Raw genomic sequence first — 20000 nt, 5'->3', positions numbered from 1 at the left:
GGCCTGTAATGCTGCACAGTGCTCTGCACAGTAGTCCGAGGAAGCCTGTAATGCTGCACAGTGCTTTGGACAGTGGTCTGAGGAGGCCTGTAATGCTGCACAGTGGTCTGAGGAGGCCTGTAATGCACACAGTGCTCTAGACAGGGGTCTGAGGAGGCCTGTAATGTGGTACAGTGGTCTGAGGAGGCCTGTAATGCTGCAAAGTGCCCTCAATGGTGGTCTGAGGAGGCATGTAATGCTGCACAGTGCTCTTGATGGAGGTCTGAGGAGGCCTGTAATTCTGAACAGTGCTCTTGATGGAGGTCTGAGGAGGCCTGTAATGCTGCACAGTGCTCTGGGCAGTGGTCTGAGGAGGCCTGTAATGCTGCACAGTGCTCTGGGCAGTGGTCTGAGGAGGCCTGTAATGCTACACAGTGCTATGGACGGTGGTGTAAGGAAGCCTGTAATGCTACACAGTGCTCTGCATGGTGATCTGAGGAGGCCTGTAATGCTACACAGTGCTCTGGATGATTGTCTAAGGAGGCATGTAAGGCTGCACAGCACTCTGGATGGTGGTCTGAGGAGGGCTGTAATTCTACACAGTGCTTTAGAAGGTGGTCTAAGGAGGCCTGTAATGCTGCACCGTGCTCTGAACGGTGGTCTAAGGAGGCCTCTAATGCTGCACATTGCTATGGACGGTGGTCTAATGTGACCTGTAATGCTGCACAGTGCTCTAGATGGGGGTATGAGAGGTCTGTATTGCTGCCCAGTGCTCTGCGTGGTGGTATAAAAGAGGTCTGTAATGCTGCATAGTGCTCTGGGATGGTGGTCTGACTCTGACAGGCTGGATGGTGGTCTCAGGCCAGAGGGATGGCCTCTAATGCACAGTGCTCTGGATGCCGGTGGTCACAGGAGGCCTGTAATTCACACACAGTGCTCTGGATTGATGGTGGTCTGAGGTGATGCCTGTAATTGTAATGTACACACTCACAATGCTCTCTGCTCTGGACAGTCGTCATCAGGAGTGATACTCTTGTCAGGAGGCCTGTAATGCATATGGATGAGCGAGTTTGGGGTGGAGACCTAAACTCAACCCAATAGAACCGATTTGCGATAAATTAGAGTGGAGACTGTGAGCCAGGCCTTCTCGTCCAACATCAGTGTCTGACCTCACAAATGCGGTTCTGGAAGAATGGTCAAACATTCCCATAGACACACTCCTAAACCTTGTGGACAGCCTTCCCAGAAGAGTTGAAGCTGTTATAGCTGCAAAGGGTGGGCCAACTCAATATTGAACCCTACGGACTAAGACTGGGGTGCCATTAAATTTTAAATGCGTGTAAAGGCAGGCGTCCCAATACTTTTTACAATATAGTGTATGTGTGTGTATATATATATATATATATATATATATATATATATATATATGTATTTTGTTTTTTAATATAACCATAAAAATGGTATATTGTAGATCCGGGATTCTGTGGCAGTCATTGAATATTTGGTCTGGTTGGAGAAAACCATCCCAACCAATACAGTGACGGAACTGAGCGGTGCAAGTTTTGTTGATGGTCGCCGAGAGTAAGTATCTTGACAGTTCCATATTTACATTGTTTATTAGACATGTGCAGAATGGAAACATTTGTTTAGTTTCGTATCGGATAGATTCGTTATGTTACTAATTTCGTTTCGTTATTGAATTTGTTTCGTTTGGTTTTCAAAATTTGTTTACAGCCGGTTCACACTGAGGCGACACGACTCCTTATTACTTCGGGGGCGACTTGTGCATTACATTGCACCACGACTTCGGAGCGACTTGCAGGGACTTCACATAATGGAAGTCTATGCAAGTCGCTCCGAGGTCGCCCCGAAATAGTACAGGACCCTTTTTCTAAGTCGGAGCGACTTGTGTCGCTCCTATTAGAACGGGTTCTGTAGCGGTCAATGGTCCGCGAGGGAGCACGACTTGTCAGGCTGACAAGTCGCCTGACAAGTCGCGCTAATGTGAACCGGCTCTTAATTTAGTTTTCGTTAAATTTCCTTTTTGTTTTCATTAAAATCAGTTTTATTTATTAATTTTCTAACGAATTCCAACTTTTCAGATCAATTAGAATTCGGTTCGGTCGAAAGACGATCGTCCGATTTGAATTCTGTGTGAAGAAATAGCTGGTTGTTAATAGCGGGCTGGGAAGCCAACCACCCGAATCCTTAACAACCATGAGTCATCATCTGTCAACGGGCTCCCCCACTGACAGATGAATGTAAAGGAAAGAATGGTGGCATTGCCCAACAATAGAAAAATGTAGGAAAAATGGTGTAGGGTCCCCCCCCCCTGTTCCCCCCAGTCCATACCAGGCACTTCGGGTCTGGAATGGAAGTCAAGGGGAAACGCACGCCAAAATTTAAAAGAAAAAAAAACGGCATGGGTTCCCCCCAAAATCCATACCAGACCCTTATCTGAGCATGCAGCCTGGCAGGTCAGGATAGGGGGAACAAGCGAGTGAGCGCCCCCCCCCCCCCGAACCATACCATGGGGGGAGTTGGGGTGCTTTGGGGCAGGGGGGGACTCTGTTTCAAAATAATAGCAAGTGTCAAAAAATGATAAAAACACACGCAGTTTTTGACACATCCTTTATTAAAAATAAAAACATATTGTAGATCCGTCATCAATCACGCCGCTCCTGCCGTCAAGTTGGCACTATGCCTACTGCAGGCTCCTCCGTTCTTTTATAGGGAAGGGGCGCGGCCTTCTGTCTACGTCACCTAGTGACACTACCCCCTCCTGACATCACAGACTGGTGCATGCTGGGTCCATGACGTCAGAAGGGGTGGTGCCATCAGGTGATGTAGACAGTGCACTTGTAGTGCAGAGTGTATTTTCCCATGGTAAAGAAAGTCCCGAGCCCCCCCCCCCATATTAAAATGTAAAAACTATTCTAATAGGTTAACATAATGCAGCAATACAGAGGCATAACTGGAACCTTCAGGACCCCAGTGCAAGAAACCATGAAGGGCCCCCTGGACCCCTGGCTGGGGCCCTTCCCTTCAAGCCTGGGGCCCTTTACTCTCGTTGCGGGGCCCTTTATTACAGTCCCACAGCGGGACCCCTTCACAAGTTCTGCAGTGGGCCCCCTTCCTGCCATCTTGGGGCCTCCTCACGGTGGTGGAATGCCAGGGCCCGGTCGCAAGTGTGACCTTTGCGATCCTGGAAGTTCACCCACTGGTGTCAGTAGTTTTTATTTTTTGGTATTTTAATTGTATTATTTTTTATCATTTTATTTTATTTTTTTACAATGTCACTGACTATGACTCTGTCCATTCAGAAAAGGAAGGAGCTGGTAAATTACATATTTACCGACCCCTTTTGGTTCTCTATTATGACACATCCCCTGCAGCAGCCGGCAGGAGAGGGGAGGTAGCACAGTGTGGGGGGCAGGGGGGCACACAGGGGCCCAGAGACAGCAGAACACAAGTGAACTGGATAGGAGGAGGGGCGGGGGCAGCATACAGAGGAACCAATCTCCTCCATGCTCCTCCTGCAGCTACAGGAGGAAAAAGGAGGACAGTGATTTCTCTGCATGCTGCCCCCGCTGCCCTTCCTATCCAGGTGTACAGGGGAGCCGCACAGGCCCCCAAGGAGCATGGGGCCCAGTTGCAATTGCAACCCCTGCAACCCCTGTAGTTACGCCCCTGCAGCAACATCCACAAGTCCAAGTAGGACACCCAACATTAGAGGTGATTTATTCTATCTTTAGAATTTGATTTGTATGTGAAGTAAGTCTAATGTAGTGGGACTAATGCTATGGTCATGGTTCTGCATCCCTAAATTACAATCCAATAACATACCATGAATCACATGGGAATTTAAAGGTACCGATAATCACACATGTATTAGCCGACAAAAAAAAAAAAAAAAAAAATTATATTTCAAAATCTCAAGTTTTATTTCTGTTCACATATTTAAAAATATAATACTTCACAAAATTGCATTCTGTTACAGTTTATAGTTCCTTTTTTTTTTTCTTTGCATATACATTATATATCTCATGAATACAATAATTCCAAACATATTTAATTGTTTATTCAGTAACTTCTTCAGCTCTTTATTGATTATCTTATTGTATCTCTGGACAGGAAGCAGCAGTATTTTAAAGGTCCGAGTTTTACCACTATCTCTGCCGGCGGATTGAATGCAGCTCTTCCACATTACAGGTACAAGGCTCAGTTGCTGTGATTTGTTGACCTTTACCCTTAGAGTAAGGCAGCTGTATGTTAATAAGGAATCTCTACTTTTAGGCCCCTTTCACACGATTGGACCGATCAGGTCCACCTGTCCGTTTTTCACGCGGACCTGATCGGGTCACCCATTTTCCTCTATGGAGAGGCAGATGTCAGCGGAGATAGTCTGTCATCGGATCCAGCAAGATCCGCTAAAAACAGATGGATGGCGATACGTTCACTATCCATTCAGCGGATCGAATGAAATTGGATGAAAACGGACATGATGTCCGTTTTCATCCGATCTCCCCATAGAGGAGAGCGGGACTCTGACAGGTCCGTCTCTGCACAGTGAGCAGAGACAGACCTGTCATTCACCTGCTCAGCAGGGATCAACGAGCGGGGATAAACTGAGCTAGTAGAGTCTGCCCTGTGTGAAAGCGGCCTTAAAAGTGTTTGTTAACCCAAAAAAAATTACAATCCTGTTCCTTTAACCACCGGAGGATTTTGCTGTCTTACGTCCAGGCCACTTTTTGTGATTCGGCACTGTGCGAATTTAACTGACAATTGCGCAGTCGTGCGATGCCGTACCCAAACGAAATTTATGTCCTTTTTTCCCCCACAAACAGAGCTTTCTTTTGATGGTATTTGATCACCTGTGCGATTTTTACTTTTTGCGCTATAAACAAAAAAAGAGCGTTTATTTTGAAAAAATAACAATATTTTTCACATTTTTCTATATGAAATTCCCCCCAAAAAAATGTAAAAATCAAAATTTTTTAAAATTTTTGGCCAATTTGTTTTTTGCTACCTATGTTTGTTAAAAAAAAAAAATCACAATAAGCGTATTTTGATTGGTTTGCGCAAAAGTTGTTGCGTTTACTAACTAAGGGAAAGATTTTTGTCATTTTTGGTGTTTTTTTTTTTAACGAGTAATGGCGGCAATCTGCAATTTTTTTTGCGGGACTGCAATATTGCGGCGGAGGGATCGGACCCTTGACTGACATTTTTGACACTTTTGGGGGTACCAGTGACATTACTGCAGTAATCAGTGCTATAAATATGCACTGTTACTGTAAAAATGACACTGGCAGGGAAGGGGTTAATTTTATTGGAGAGGGAGGGGTTAATGTATGCCTGGTGCTTACTAACGTGTGTGGAGAGAGGTGACTGAGTGACACAGGGACAGATCGCATGTTCAGCTATGCTGAACCCTGCAATCTGTCACTGTTTGTCACTTAGGAGATCCGCCCGTTTTGTTTACACAGGCGGGCGGATCTCCACACTCGATTCCCCGACGATTGGGGAAGAGCAGCGGCGATCGCCGCCGCTCCTCCCCTGGCCCGACTCCCGCTGTGACTGAAAACAGCGGGAGCGAGCCTCCAGCAGCACGCGAGCGCCGCCTACAGGGGGAGGAGTCCAGCGACGTAGGTCTACGTCGCTGGACAGGATCGAGCCACTTTGCCGCAGTACAGTCCCAGTGTCTGGTCGGCAAGTGGTTAAGGCAATGGTTCTCAACTCCTGCCCTCAGGGCCCACTAACAGGCCAGGTTTGCAAGATAACTGAAATACATCACAGGTGATATAATTTGCTGCTCAGTGATTGCAGTACTCTAGTGTGCATCTCCCCAATGTAATACTTAAAATCTGGCCTGTTAGTGGGTCCTGAGGACAGGAGTTGAGAACCACTGCTTTAAGGCGTGAATAACAGCACAGAGCTTGTGCTATGCAATTCTTCTCTTCCAAACTGGTAATAAACCTGGTTGATCCTGCCAGTTCCTGATTCCACCTGCCTCTGCTGACCACAATAATCCTGACTGCTGAGCCCTGACTACCGTGGTCAGGTTATGTGTCTCCGTCATCTGCAGCCCTTGTCGCTCCTCTGACAGTCTCCCCCACCCTCCCTCCCTGCCCGCATGGGAGCCTTTCCTCCCCGCCCCTCCACCCTCTATTCTGCTGCATAATGCAGCACATTTCAATGTATGTAATGAAGGGATCCAGCCATTACCAAAACTGTATGTGTTTGTTAGATATGAAAAGGATAAATATATTTTCTGACACCACAGCTGTGATCCCCTGTGCTGGCCGGCTGACATCACAGGGAAATCTCGGCCCCCTCCCGCTTCTCTCCGGAAATCAAGACCGGCCAGCACAGGGGATCATGTGACCGCACAGCTGCGGTGCCAGAAACTGTATTAATCCTTTTCATATCTAACAAACCCATACAGTTTTGATAATAACTGAATCTCTGCATTACATACATTGAGATGTGTTGCATTATGCAGCATCTGTAACAAAACGCCTCGGTTCTGCAACGTGCTGACGTCACTACGTGTGAAGAGATCGCGGAAGGACGGGCGCTGTGTTTAGCCGGCCGACTTTGTTATATGCCTGATACTACTAATACGTCGTAAGTGCAATACTTTTTTCTCCTAATAAATTATCATACGATATCACACTATGGCGGGGGGGGGGCTTGCGCTCTGTCCTTGTCTTCAACCCGCACTCAGTAGGTTAGCGGCGGGGACTTTTTACTTCTCTTCACCTGGAATCCTTAAGACCCCGTTCACACTGGGGCGACGCTACTTGCCGGGGCGACCTCACAGGTCACGGTGCGCAGCTCACACCGCGACCAAGGAGCGGCCGGCACGGACTTCATATCATTGAAGTCAATGCAGGTCGCTCCAGGTTGCCCCAAAGAAGCTCCGGACCCTTTTTCTAAGTCGGAGCGACTTGTGTCGCTCCTATTCGAATGGGTCCACAGCTTCTCTATGGCAGGCGACCTACGGCAAAATCAAATGTATAGTAATAGCCCAATCTGTGCGTCTCAGTTCGTTATATCATACATTCAGCGGAGCTTCAGCACACACAATGTATGTGTGCAAGTATATTAGTCAGTTCCTGCAGTGCTTCAGAGCCTGCAATTGCAAACTAGTCCCAACTCCACAGGATGAGCAGTCACAGCCAGCAAAAAGATTTCTCCTCTGATGTTCAGCACCAGTGATTGTACACACAGTATCACTAATCCTTCACCACACCGACTGTGCACCCCTATGAAGTGGCCACTCACCAAATTGCCCTTGAAATATCGCCTTTATGCATAAGCTGCATGAGCCCTTGCTTCTGTTCGGTCTGTCGTCTCTTGAGCACGTCCAGATCCTATCCGTCCACCAGGGGTCACTATCAGGCTGTATATCTCCTCAGTGCAATTTGTAAGCAAACGACATGAAGCAAGAGAGTAGTGTAATACTGTTTCGACTTTATTAATTAAATAAATAAAACTTCCCTCCCCTTCAGCGTATATGCTTACATTTCAATCACCCTTTGCATGCATATCATAGACACAGAGGCTTTGAAAGGTACCGCCGCTCTCCGACCGTGAGCTAGTCCCTGCTGTGGATTACAGCGCTCCTGCGGCTAACAGGCGAGATCCAGAACAACAGCGGTATCCTCCCTTCGTCCCCTCAGCAGCAGCGTACGTGCATCCTGACCTTCGTCTGGTAGACTTCAACAGGTCGCCCCAGTGTGAACGGGGTCTTAGGCATGTCTCTGGCAGAAGCGGTGCAGCCTTTTTATGGGGCATCAGAGTGGCCCAGGGGGCAATTGCCCCCCTGCCCCCTGGCCCAGTTCTCCCCTGCCTTGAACTGTCTCTCCTCAACTCCAGACCAGCAACGTCAATTCACATGGATGAATGCATAACGGGAATGAGATGACCTAATAGTGTAAAATATTTACTAATTTATTAAAACAATTTAGATGCCCCAGAAGAAGTCATCAATGATGAAACATGTAGGGCGGTGCTGCGTGTTGATGTTATCACATGAAAACTGATCCCGAAAGCGCGGGTGTTTTGTTTTGCTGGCAAGAAAAACTGTACAGTTGGCGTATATATCTCTTTTTGGATGTAAGTGCAACTTTTAATCGATTTAATAAATTAGTGAACGATTTTACACTATTGTATCATCTCTTTCCCGTTATACATTCGTCCATGTGAATTGACGTGGCTGGTCTGGAGTTGAGGAGAGGAAGTCCAAGGTCCATAGAGGGGCATACAACATCTCACCGATTGATGTAATTTTTGCTCGCTTGACCTTTGTAGAGATAGAAGGTCAATAAGATCTGGTAAGCGCCCTTATTATCAGAGGAGGTGGTATTCACACAAGAAGTCTTTTTCACTTGAGGTGCTGGAGCTGCGAATGAACTTTAAAGAAGATTGCTTTAATATTTTTTAACCATTTCATGTGGACTCTATTCATTTTATCTAATTTTTTAAATAATTTATATGTAGCACAAATTTGTTGATTTATACTGGCCCACAAGTGCTTTTATGTCAAACACAACCTAGCATATAACATACAGTATAGAGTTGAGCCGACAGTTCACACCTTTGCCTATTGGGCCTTTGGCCCCCTCTTTGGTCAGAGCCAAGCATCATAAATTGAGGCGGTATATCTACTGCTTCTACAGTGGGTACGGAAAGTATTCAGACCCCCTTAAATTTTTCACTCTTTGTTATATTGCAGCCATTTGCTAAAATCATTTAAGTTCATTCTTCTTCCTCATGAATGTACACATAGCACCCCATACTGACAGAAAAACACAGAATTGTTGACATTGTTGCAGATTTATTAAAAAAGAAAAACTGAAATATCACATGGTCCTAAGTATTCAGACCCTTTGCTGTGACACTCATATATTTAACTCAGGTGCTTTCCATTTCTTCTGATCATCCTTGATATGGTTCTACACCTTCATTTGAGTCCAGCTGTGTTTGATTATACTGATTGGACTTGATTAGGAAAGCCACACACCTGTCTATATAAGACCTTCCAGATCAGAATGCATGTCAGAGCAAATGAGAATCATGAGATCAAAGGAACTGCCTGAAGAGCTCAGAGACAGAATTGTGGCAAGGCACAGATCTGGCCAAGGTTACAAAAAGATTTCTGCTGCACTTAAGGTTCCTAAGAGCACAGTGGCCTCCATAATCCTCAAATGGAAGACGTTTGGGACGACCAGAACCCTTCCTAGAGCTGGCCGTCCGGCCAAACTGAGCTATCGGGGGAGAAGAGCCTTGGTGAGAGAGGTAAAGAAGAACCCAAAGATCACTGTGGCTGAGCTCCAGAGATGCAGTCAGGAGATGGGAGAAAGTTGTAGAAAGTCAACCATCACTGCAGCCCTCCACCAGTCGGGGCTTTATGGCAGAGTGGCCCAACGGAAGCCTCTCCTCAGTGTAAGACACATGAAAGCCCGCATGGAGTTTGCTAAAAAAAACACCTGAAGGACTCCAAGATGGTGAGAAATAAGATTCTCTGGTCTGATGAGACCAAAATAGAACTTTTTGGCCTTAATTCTAAGCGGTATGTGTGGAGAAAACAAAGCACTGCTCATCACCTGTCCAATACAGTCCCAACAGTGAAGCATGGTGGTGGCAGCATCATGCTGTGGGGGTGTTTTTCAGCTGCAGGGACAGGACGACTGGTTGCAATCGAGGGAAAGATGAATGCGGCCAAGTACAGGGATATCCTGGACAAAAACCTTCTCCAGAGTGCTCTGGACCTCAGACTGGGCCGAAGGTTTACCTTCCAACAAGACAATGACCCTAAGCACACAGCTAAAATAACGAAGGAGTGGCTTCACAACAACTCCGTGACTGTTCTTGAATGGCCCAGCCAGAGCCCTGACTTAAACCCAATTGAGCATCTCGGGAGAGACCTAAAAATGTCTGTCCACCAACGTTTACCATCCAACCTGACAGAACTGGAGAGGATCTGCAAGGAGGAATGGCAGAGGATCCCCAAATCCAGGTGTGAAAGACTTGTTGCATCTTTCCCAAAAAGACTCCTGGCTGTATTAGATCAAAAGGGGGCTTCTACTAAATACTGAGCAAAGGGTCTGAATACTTAGGACCATGTGATATTTCAGTTTTTCTTTTTTAATAAATCTGCAACAATGTCAACAATTCTGTGTTTTTCTGTCAGTATGGGGTGCTATGTGTACATTCATGAGGAAGAAGAATGAACTTAAATGATTTTAGCAAATGGCTGCAATATAACAAAGAGTGAAAAATATAAGGGAGTCTGAATACTTTCCGTACCCACACTGTGACTTTGCACTGTGACTGGTTCCTAAGGAAGCCGCAGGTGCTTGCACCTTCCATGTCCCTAGGAACCACTGACCTCACCAAGTATCCTCACCATGTAAGCAAAGAGGTGTGGAAGACAGCAAGGTGGGGATGATAACGGGGTAGGGATAACATCATGGGGATTACATCCCTGGCCAAATATGGCCACTGGCCATGTTTGGGCACTGATATTGACCAAGGGTAGTGCCCACACCCATATGCTATTTTTTACACCCCTTGCCTATTAGCCCAGAAAATGGGTAGTTGATATTTAACAGATTCGGTGCCCATCAACAGGGTTCGGGTTCGGCATCAAAACTTGTTCGCCAAAGCCTGGTCAGACCGAAACCAGGATAGTTTGACTCCTCATTGGTAAGATATAAAAATCCATCTGGGACAGACAGACTCCCTCAACATGGAGTTCCATGGAGTACATGGAATACTATGCAAGAAATAACACTGTAGATTGTTGATCCAGAGAACAAGTAATCGCCTTTGGGGATCATTAGGCAAATTTCTTTCCCATTGGAGCTAATTGAATTATGGCACATAGGGGTCTTATTTATTTTTTCTTGGATCAACTGTGGGTTTATTCTTCTGAGGATCAATGTTTTTTAACCAGTTGTAGAAACTGGATATACTACACCAGTGTTTCTCAACTCTGGTCCTCAGGGCACACTAACAGGCCAGATTTTAAGTATTACCTTGGGGAGATGCAGACTAGAACTCTGCAATCACTGAGCAGCAAATGATATCACCTGTGATGTATTTCAATTTTCTTGCAAACCTGGCCTGTTAAGCCCCGTACACACGCACAGATTGTTGGCCAACCGATCGGCCGTCTTTTGTCCAGTGTTGTTTGTTGGTTAAAATGTGCTCTAGACTTGCACTGGACTTTTGTTGGCCAACAAAAACCAACTTCAGAAGTGATGTCATGTGATGGTTGACTTTCCGTGTGTTTTTTCTTCTCTGAGCATGCCCAGTCTTTCTCATCTGATTTTTGTCTGCCGAAATCTGTACTGACTGAGGAACAATCGGCCGTTCTTTGTTGGCCAACAAAAATTTTATAGCATGCACATCAGATTTTTTTCGACCGAAAATTCGCAGTTGGTTGTCGGAAGCATCATACTGACAAGCCTACAATCGGCAGATCGGACGTTGGCTGACAATTTACGGCCAACAATCTGTGCGTGTGTACGGGGCTTAAAGCCCCGTACACACATACCGATTGTCGGCCGTAAATATTCGGCCGATGACCGATCGGCCGATTGTAGGCTTGTTAGTATGATGCTGCCGACAGCGCATTTTCGGCCTAACAGAATCTGTCGTGCAGGCATGAAAATTTTTGTTGGCCAACACCAGAACGGCCGATTGTTCGCCAGTCAGTACAGATTTCGGCCGACAGACAGCAGATTAGCAAGACTGGGCATGCTCAGAAAAGAAAATAGACAAGGAAAGTTAACCATCACATGACATCACTTCTGCAGTCGGCTGTTGTTGGCCGACAAAATTTGTGTGCAGTCTTTTGCAATTTTCAACAGACACGACAGCCCAGGACAAAAGACGGCCGATCGTTCGGCCGACGATCGGTACGTGTGTACGGGGCTTTAGTGTGCCCTGAGGACCGGAGTTGAGAAACACTGTTACTACACACATCCAAAGAATTTCATAAGGGACACAGGACATGTGTAGTACATTATTTCCTTTGGCTGACCACCATCACCCGGTTGCATCTGCTGGCAATTACTGACTGTCAAATGGGGGTTGCTGTATAAATACAGTAGTTGTAGAAGCTTCTGCTGTCAAAAAACATTCTAAACATTGTTCAGACACAAGATAGAGAGATACAAAGTAACATAAACATTGCTCAAACGGGAAATAGAGAGATGCAAAGTAATATTGCTTATAAACTTTGATCAGACAGGAAATAGAGAGATGCAATGTAAAATTGTTTATAAACATTATTCAGACAGTAGATAGAGAGATACTAAATAACATTGCCTATAAACATTGTTCAGATGGAAGATAGAGAGTTACAAAGTAACATTGTTTATAAACATTGTTCAGACAGGAGATAAAAAGATACGCAGTAACATTGTTACTGTTGTACCTCTCTTGTTTGACTTAGTGTCGGTTCACACTATGGCGATCCGACTTCGGGGGCGACCTGTGAAGTCGCCGTGCACCGCGACTTCGGTGCGACTTGCACGGACTTCACATAATGGAAGTCAATGCGAGTCGCTCCGACTTGTGTCAAAAGCTGTACAGGAACTATTTTCTTGAGTCGCTCCTATTAGAACGGTTCCCGTAGCACAGACTGGACCCCGACTTGTCAGGCAACCAAGTCGCCTGACAAGTCGCGGTAGTGTGAACCGGGACTAACTTGCACATCAAAGGGATTAGTGCCAAGCAAGTAAAATTGGAGGCAGAGTTCCAGTCCCCCACATCATTTTTTTTTTTTGTTAAATGCTCTCTCGTCGTTGTTACAACTTCTTCTTTAGGATTTGGATAATGTCACTAATGTGTTCCTTCTTGTTTGGTTAAAAATCAGTAAAAGCAGGCAGGGTCCATTGTCATTGTGGACATCTGAAGCCCGCTTGTCTTTATTTCCGGGATTCGGTGCAGTTGGCTACCCAGCATGCACCTCCCAATCTCATGCCAGTGCAGTAATTCCACTGGCTTGGTCCTGAGCAGAGCAGCTCCACTTCCTCCCGGCAGATACTAATCTTCGAACATGGTGCCTAACCCCTCCCGATTGTATCATTTCCGGTATGGGAATCATGCAAGCTTTCTGTATTAGGCGATTCCCATGGACTACTGGAATAGATAAAGCCAATATCCCAGAAGTCCAAGGGAATCCACCTATTCATTCATAAATAACTTTGCAATGCTTTGTATCAGAATCCTAATTTTAACGTAATTTAAAATGGAACAAATAATAGAATAAAAAGTATCCTTTTGTCTACAGTAACATTATTATTTTTTTAGTGATAAAGGTAGAAAAAACTTGCTTTTTTTACATTTTTGCACCATATTTTTAATGGTTTGTATGACATATAAAATAGTTTTTTTGCAAGACAATATTACAATATAGTAAAAAAAAAAAAAAAAAAATATATATATATATATATATATATATATATATATATATACACATACACACACACTATATTGCCAAAAGTATTGGGACACCTGTCTTTACACACACATGAACTTTAATTAAATTCCAGTCTTATGCCTCGTACACACGCATCGATAGTTGGCCGTGATTTTTCGGCCAACGTCCGATCGGCCGATTATCGGCTTGTTAGTATGATGCTTTCGACAACCGACTGCGACTTTTCAGCCTAATAAAATCTGGTGTGCAGGCTATAAAATTTTTGTTGGCCGTCAACACAACGGCCGATTTTCTATCAGTCAGTACAGATTTCGGCAGACAAAAATCTGATGAGCAAGACTGGGCATGCTCAGAGAAGAAAAAACACACGGAAAGTAAACCATCACATGACATCACTTCTGAAGTTGGTTTTTGTTGGCCGAGAAAATTCGTGTGCAGTCTAGAGCACATTTCAACCAACACAACAACACTGGACAAAAGTCGACCGATCGGTCGGCCGATAATTGTTGTGTGTGTACGAGGCATTAGTGTCAGGGTGCCAGGAAACCAGACCACACGGGGATGCAGGTAAAATAAAGCAGTTTATTGGAGCAAACAACAATAAACGCACAGCAAGAGTGAGAAAGTGAGAGTAGGAGCAAGCCGGGATCAAGTCCAGAAGCGGGTCGTCTGCCGATGCGGGGTCGAAAACCAGGAGAGTCGCCAGCTAAGGTCATACACGGAGGAACACAGAGAACAGAACACTGCTAGCAGAGTTGAACCTTCCAGCACAAACGCAAGGGCAAGGACGGCAACCCATCAGGTGATAACTATAGTCAGGTGTGCAGCATCATCGCTGTGCGACGCCCAGGCAGCAGGCAAGTGATGAACCAATCAGAGTCTATAAGAGGCAGCAGTCTGCACATGTCCAAGATGGCTGCCAACAGGAGGGCAAGGTAAGAACTTGACACCACTGCTCCATTGACATCGTCCACTGCCCTACTGACATCATCCACTGCCCTACTGACATCGTCCACTGCCCTACTGACATCGTCCACTGCCCTACTGACATCGTCCACTGCTCTACTGACATCGTCCACTGCCCTACTGACATCGTCCACTGCCCTACTGACATCGTCCACTGCCCTACTGACATCGTCCACTGCCCTACTGACATCGTCCACTGCTCTACTGACATCGTCCACTGCCCTACTGACACCATCCACTGCTCTACTGACATCGTCCACTGCCCTACTGACATCGTCCACTGCCCTACTGACATCGTCCACTGCCCTACTGACATCATCCACTGCCCTACTGACATCGTCCACTGCCCTACTGACATCGTCCACTGCCCTACTGATATCGTCCACTGCCCTACTGATATCGTCCACTGCCCTACTGATATCATCCACTGCTCTACTGACACCGTCCACTGCTTTACTGACTGACACCATCCACGGTCTATACTGACACCAACCTCTGCCCTACTGACTCAATAAGACCCTCTATAAGAGGCAGCAGTCTGCACATGTCCACGATGGCTGCCAACAGGAGGACAAGGTAAGACCTTGACACTTAGTCCGTAGGGTTCAATATTGAGTTGGCCCACCCTTTGCAGCTATAACAGCTTCAACTCTTCTGGGAAGGCCGTCCACAAGGTTTAGGAGTGTGTCTATGGGAATGTTTGACCATTCTTACAGATGCGCATTTGTTAGGTCAAGCACTGAAGTTGGACTAGAAGGCCTGACTCAGTCTCCATTCTAATTCTAAGGTGTTCTATCGGGTTGAGGTCAGGACTCTGTGCAGGCCAATCAAGTTCCTCCACCCCAAAATTGCTCATCCATGTCTTTACAGACCTTGCTTTGTGCACTGGTCTAAATCATTTGATGGAGGGGGGATTATGGTGTGGGGTTGTTTTTCAGGGGATGGGCTTGGCCCCTTAGTTCCAGTGAAGGGAACTTTTAAAACGTCAGCATACCAAGACATTTTGGACAATTTCATGCACCCAACTTTGTGGGAACAGTTTGGGGATGGCCCCTCCCTGTTCTAACATGACTGCGCACCACTGCACAAAGCAAGGTCCATAAAGACATGGATGAGCGAGTTTGGGGGGGAGGAACTTGACTGGCCTGCACAGATTCCTGACCTCACAGGCCTTCTCATCTAACATCAGTGCCTGACCTCACAAATGCACTTCTGGAAGAATGGTGAAACATTCCCATAGACACACTCCTAAAGCTTGTGGACAGCCTTCCCAGAAGAGTTGAAACTGTTATAGCTGCAAAGGGTGGGCCAACTCAATATTGAACCCTACGGACTAAGGCGGGGATGCCATTAAAGTTCATGTGTGTGTAAAGGCAGGCGTCCCAATACTTTGGCAATATAGTGTGTAAATATATATATATATATATATATATATATATAAATATATATAGTAAAGTATTTTACTTTGTTATTTTAGATAATCACAAAGGTTATGCTAATAATAAACCGGCCCATGGCAGAAATGTAAAAATTGCTCTGGTCTTAAGGGGTATGTACAGGGTATAGGGGTGAAAGCTGAACTTATTTAACGACTAATTTTCAAATTTGTCTCTTCACTGAATGCAATTAATGTTTCTTTTTTCAGCCTGAATATGTAAGTATATAGCTGGTCCAGTGACCTTCTCGGTCCCCGAGATAAGAGCGTCTGTTCAGTGCTTTAACTCCCAGCATCAACCACAACCTGAACTGTCCTTTTCCTGTGGCTGACCCGGGTACCCTGTGTTCTATAACTTCCTCCCACAGTTTCTAAAATACCAACCATAAGATTCATTGATAAAGAACCTCCTTCCATTTCTCAAATATGCATCATTGGCCCATGCTGACTGCACTGTGTCTGAACACTTCTGGTTCTTAATAAGAGGACATGTCAATAATTTTTTTCAGTTTGTATGACTGTATTCCTGACATGCCACAATACATAGTTGCCAACATTCGAAAAAAAAATTCCAGGGACACTTTGCAGTACAGTTATCAATTACTTACCACACCCACTTCCCTGAAGCTCCGCCTACTCCACATAATTAATCTCCGCCTACTTATCATCAGATTATAGGGTCTACTCAATAAAGAGAGAATTACAGGAAATTGAAAAGGGAATTTCAAACTTAAGGTCAAAGTAGCAGAGTTGGAATAATTCTCCCATTCAGCTGCACGACTTCTCATCACAATTCCCTGCAATTCTAAAGTGTGAAATGTGCTCAGGTGTGACCGTACAAAAAATGGAATATGGAAATATAAATAAAGTGCAAGGTGTAAATAAGTATGATAAAACATAATTCTACTATCTGGTATAATAAGGTTTTAATGGCGCCAGGCAGTGCCATTACGTAACTGCGCATGCGCCCGCCCGGCCGAGCTTGTAGGAGGTTTCCCGAGCCCGGTAGGCGTTGGGAACGGTGCATGCGCCGTTACGATGTTGGCCCGCAACCATTTTTTTTATGGGCACCGGCTACCTGTAGCTGCCATTTATGGGTAGCCCGGTTAAAGGGGGCTTGCCGGGACAATAAAAATTACCCAGGACAGGCTCCTATTTACCGGGACTATCCCTGCAAAAACTGGACAGTTGGCAGGTATGCACAATATACAGTGACTATTTGATTGTTTGTGTGTGTGTGTGTGTAGATGATTAAACCTGCCCCAATCCCCCTTTAAGTAAACTATAACGTCTGAGTGAATGACTGTGTATATATACAGTATATATATATATATATATATATATATATATATATATATATATATATATATATATATATATATACACTCAGGGCTTTTTTTTCCTCAGAAAATAGGTGCAGGAACTCAACCACGACCCCTCAAACTCCCCCCCCCCCCCAACCCACACACACCCTCCAAACTGCATCAAATAGTGGCTGTGGTCAAATTTCACTAACAGAGGGAGGATCTTAAAGGGGCGCTAAATGCCAGGAGTGCATTAGATACCAAGTGCACAGTTCAGGGGTGTGCTACATGCATAATTTGGGGGTGCGTTATGTATATAGTGTAGAGTACAGGAGTGCACTGCATCTTCCACAGCTGCATTCCCTATCCACGTCTCACTGTCACCCCTCTTCAACTGTGACCTCTGCATGCAATCCCACCTCCACTGCCCCATCTTCTCCACCCCCCCCCCCCTCCTTAAAAGTTTCACCATCTTCCACATCCACATCTTACTTTTGTTTCTTTATTAAGCTGAAGCACTCAGCCAGCTCTATTACCTCCCTGTACACTGTAGGGGGCTCCACCTCTCTCACTTGCAGGGAGATCATCCAGTAGTGTAGGCATCTACACTGCACCCCGGGCACCTGCACCTCCCTTGTCCTTGTCCCCATCCTGCACTCAGTAGGAGCTGTTCAGGAGATCAGATTTGTAGGAGCTATTGGAAGACAAGCTGTACTTCTGTATTTACAAGTGAAACTTTTAAGGGGGGGGGGGGTGAAGATGGTGAAACTTTTAAGGGGGGGTGAAGATGGTGAAACTTTTAAGGGGGGGGATGGAGAAGATGGAAAGGTGGAGGTGGAATTGCCTGCAGAGGTCACAGTTGAAGAGGGGTGACAGTGAGATGTGGATAGGGGATGCAGCCGTGGAAGAAGGCTGAACTCTGCAGTCTGCATGCAGTGCACTCCTGTACTCTACACTACATAACGCTGCATCATTTTTTTCCTTTTTTTGGGGTGTCTTTGAATTCAGCCCCCTGTAGGGTGATCATTTTCATTTTCATCAAATGATGTGTCATCCTTTTGTTCCTAACACATTACCCAGTCCATACCAGTATAGATCCTAACACAATACCCAGTCCATACCAGTATAGATCCTAACACAATACCCAGTCCATACCAGTATAGATCCTAACACAATACCCAGTCCATACCAGTATAGATCCCAACACATTACCTAGTCCATACCAGTATAGATCCTAACACATTACCCAGTCCATACCAGTATAGATCCTAACACATTACCCAGTCCATACCAGTATAGATCCTAACACATTACCCAGTCCATACCAGTATAGATCCTAACACATTACCCAGTCCATACCAGTATAGATCCTAATACATTACCCAGTCCATACCAGTATAGATCCCTAACTCATTACCCATAGATCCTAACACATTACCCAGTCCATACCAGTATAGATCCCAACACATTACCCAGTCCATACCAGTATATATCCCAACACATTACCCAGTCCATACCAGTATATATCCCAACACATTACCCAGTCCATACCAGTATAGATCCTAACACATTACCCAGTCCATATCAGTATAGATCCTAACACATTACCCAGTCCATACCAGTATAGATCCTAACACATTACCCAGTCCATATCAGTATAGATCCCAACACATTACCCAGTCCATATCAGTATAGATCCTAACACATTACCCAGTCCATATCAGTATAGATCCTAACACATTACCCAGTCCATATCATCATAGAAATCCAGCGTGAGAGTTTTCCCCATTGAGACCTGATGTGTTTTCAAAGTGTTCCTTTAAGTTTTTATATATATATATATATATATATATATATATATATATATATATATATATATATATATATATATACTTTTTTTATTTTTTTAAGTATCATCAATATAACTTGCTAGAGCTAATACCATTCATGTTAGTAAATACTGCTCCTTAAGGCTCCGTTCACATGTCAGCGTATGATCGCGGGCAGAACCGCCGCAGTTCCGCCCGCGATCCGGAGATTTATTGCAAATCGCGGGACGCCTAGCGTTGCCCGTTGATTTGCAATAGCCCCCCAAACGCCGAGCGATGTTGCCGCGATTTACGCCCGCCGAATCGCGGCAACATCGCGCAAACAAAATCGCGGGACGCAATACGCTCCAAAGAAGCTCTTGTACTTTTTTGGAGCGTATTGCGTCCCGCGATTTTGTTTGCACGATGTTGCCGCGATTCGGCGGGCGTAAATCGCGGCAACATTGCTCGGCGTTTGGGGGGCTATTGCAAATCAACAGGCAACGCTAGGCGTCCCGCGATTTGCAATAAATCTCCGGATCGCGGGCGGAACCGCGGCGGTTCTGCCCGCGATCATACGCTGACATGTGAACGGAGCCTAAATACGTAACTAATTTCTTTTAAAATATTGTTAGAAATGTAGCTTTTGCCCTTTTATTTATAGGATAATTGTACCATTTGCTTTGAAGAACAAATTTTGCCGAATGTCAGGGAAAAGTGTTTTCCACCTGGCAAATGTTGGTCCACAGTACAGCAAAATGGCAAATAATTTATTCAAATCCCCCTTTGGGAAACATGGCATTTCACATTTTAATTTTAATTATGCTAATTATGCAAAAAGAAGGGTGAGGGGCATGAATTAATTTTATAGTCAAAAAGGGGGGATAGTGAAAAAAGTACATTATGGTAATTTATTTATTTATTTTTTTTTTTTTTAGTTTCCCCTGGTTTTATCAAAAGTGCGTTTTTTTTTCAGTTGTGTGTTTTTAATGTATTAAAACATCACATAGGGGTGTTTTATATATAAAAAAAAATAGTGGAGGTATTTA

The 20000-nt window shown here is 45.0% G+C and overlaps 1 protein-coding gene across 2 annotated transcripts in view; it reads left to right on the top strand.

The window, feature by feature from the left end:
- Positions 1 to 20000, top strand: part of LOC309560091 (xaa-Pro aminopeptidase 2-like) — a 109012-nt gene that overhangs the window by 59486 nt on the left and 29526 nt on the right. For both annotated transcript variants that reach the window (XM_082263613.1, XM_082263612.1), the window contains exons 12-13: positions 1451 to 1560; positions 4114 to 4191. In XM_082263613.1, the coding sequence (XP_082119739.1) occupies positions 1451 to 1560; positions 4114 to 4191 (188 nt within the window). The remainder of the gene's footprint in view (positions 1 to 1450; positions 1561 to 4113; positions 4192 to 20000) is intronic.

This window comes from Pelophylax lessonae (genome assembly GCF_965119305.1).
Source record: "Pelophylax lessonae genome assembly, chromosome: 7".
NCBI lineage: Eukaryota > Metazoa > Chordata > Amphibia > Anura > Ranidae > Pelophylax > Pelophylax lessonae.
The sequence above is the reverse complement of the archived record's forward strand: the minus strand, read 5'-3'. Positions and strand labels throughout refer to the sequence as shown.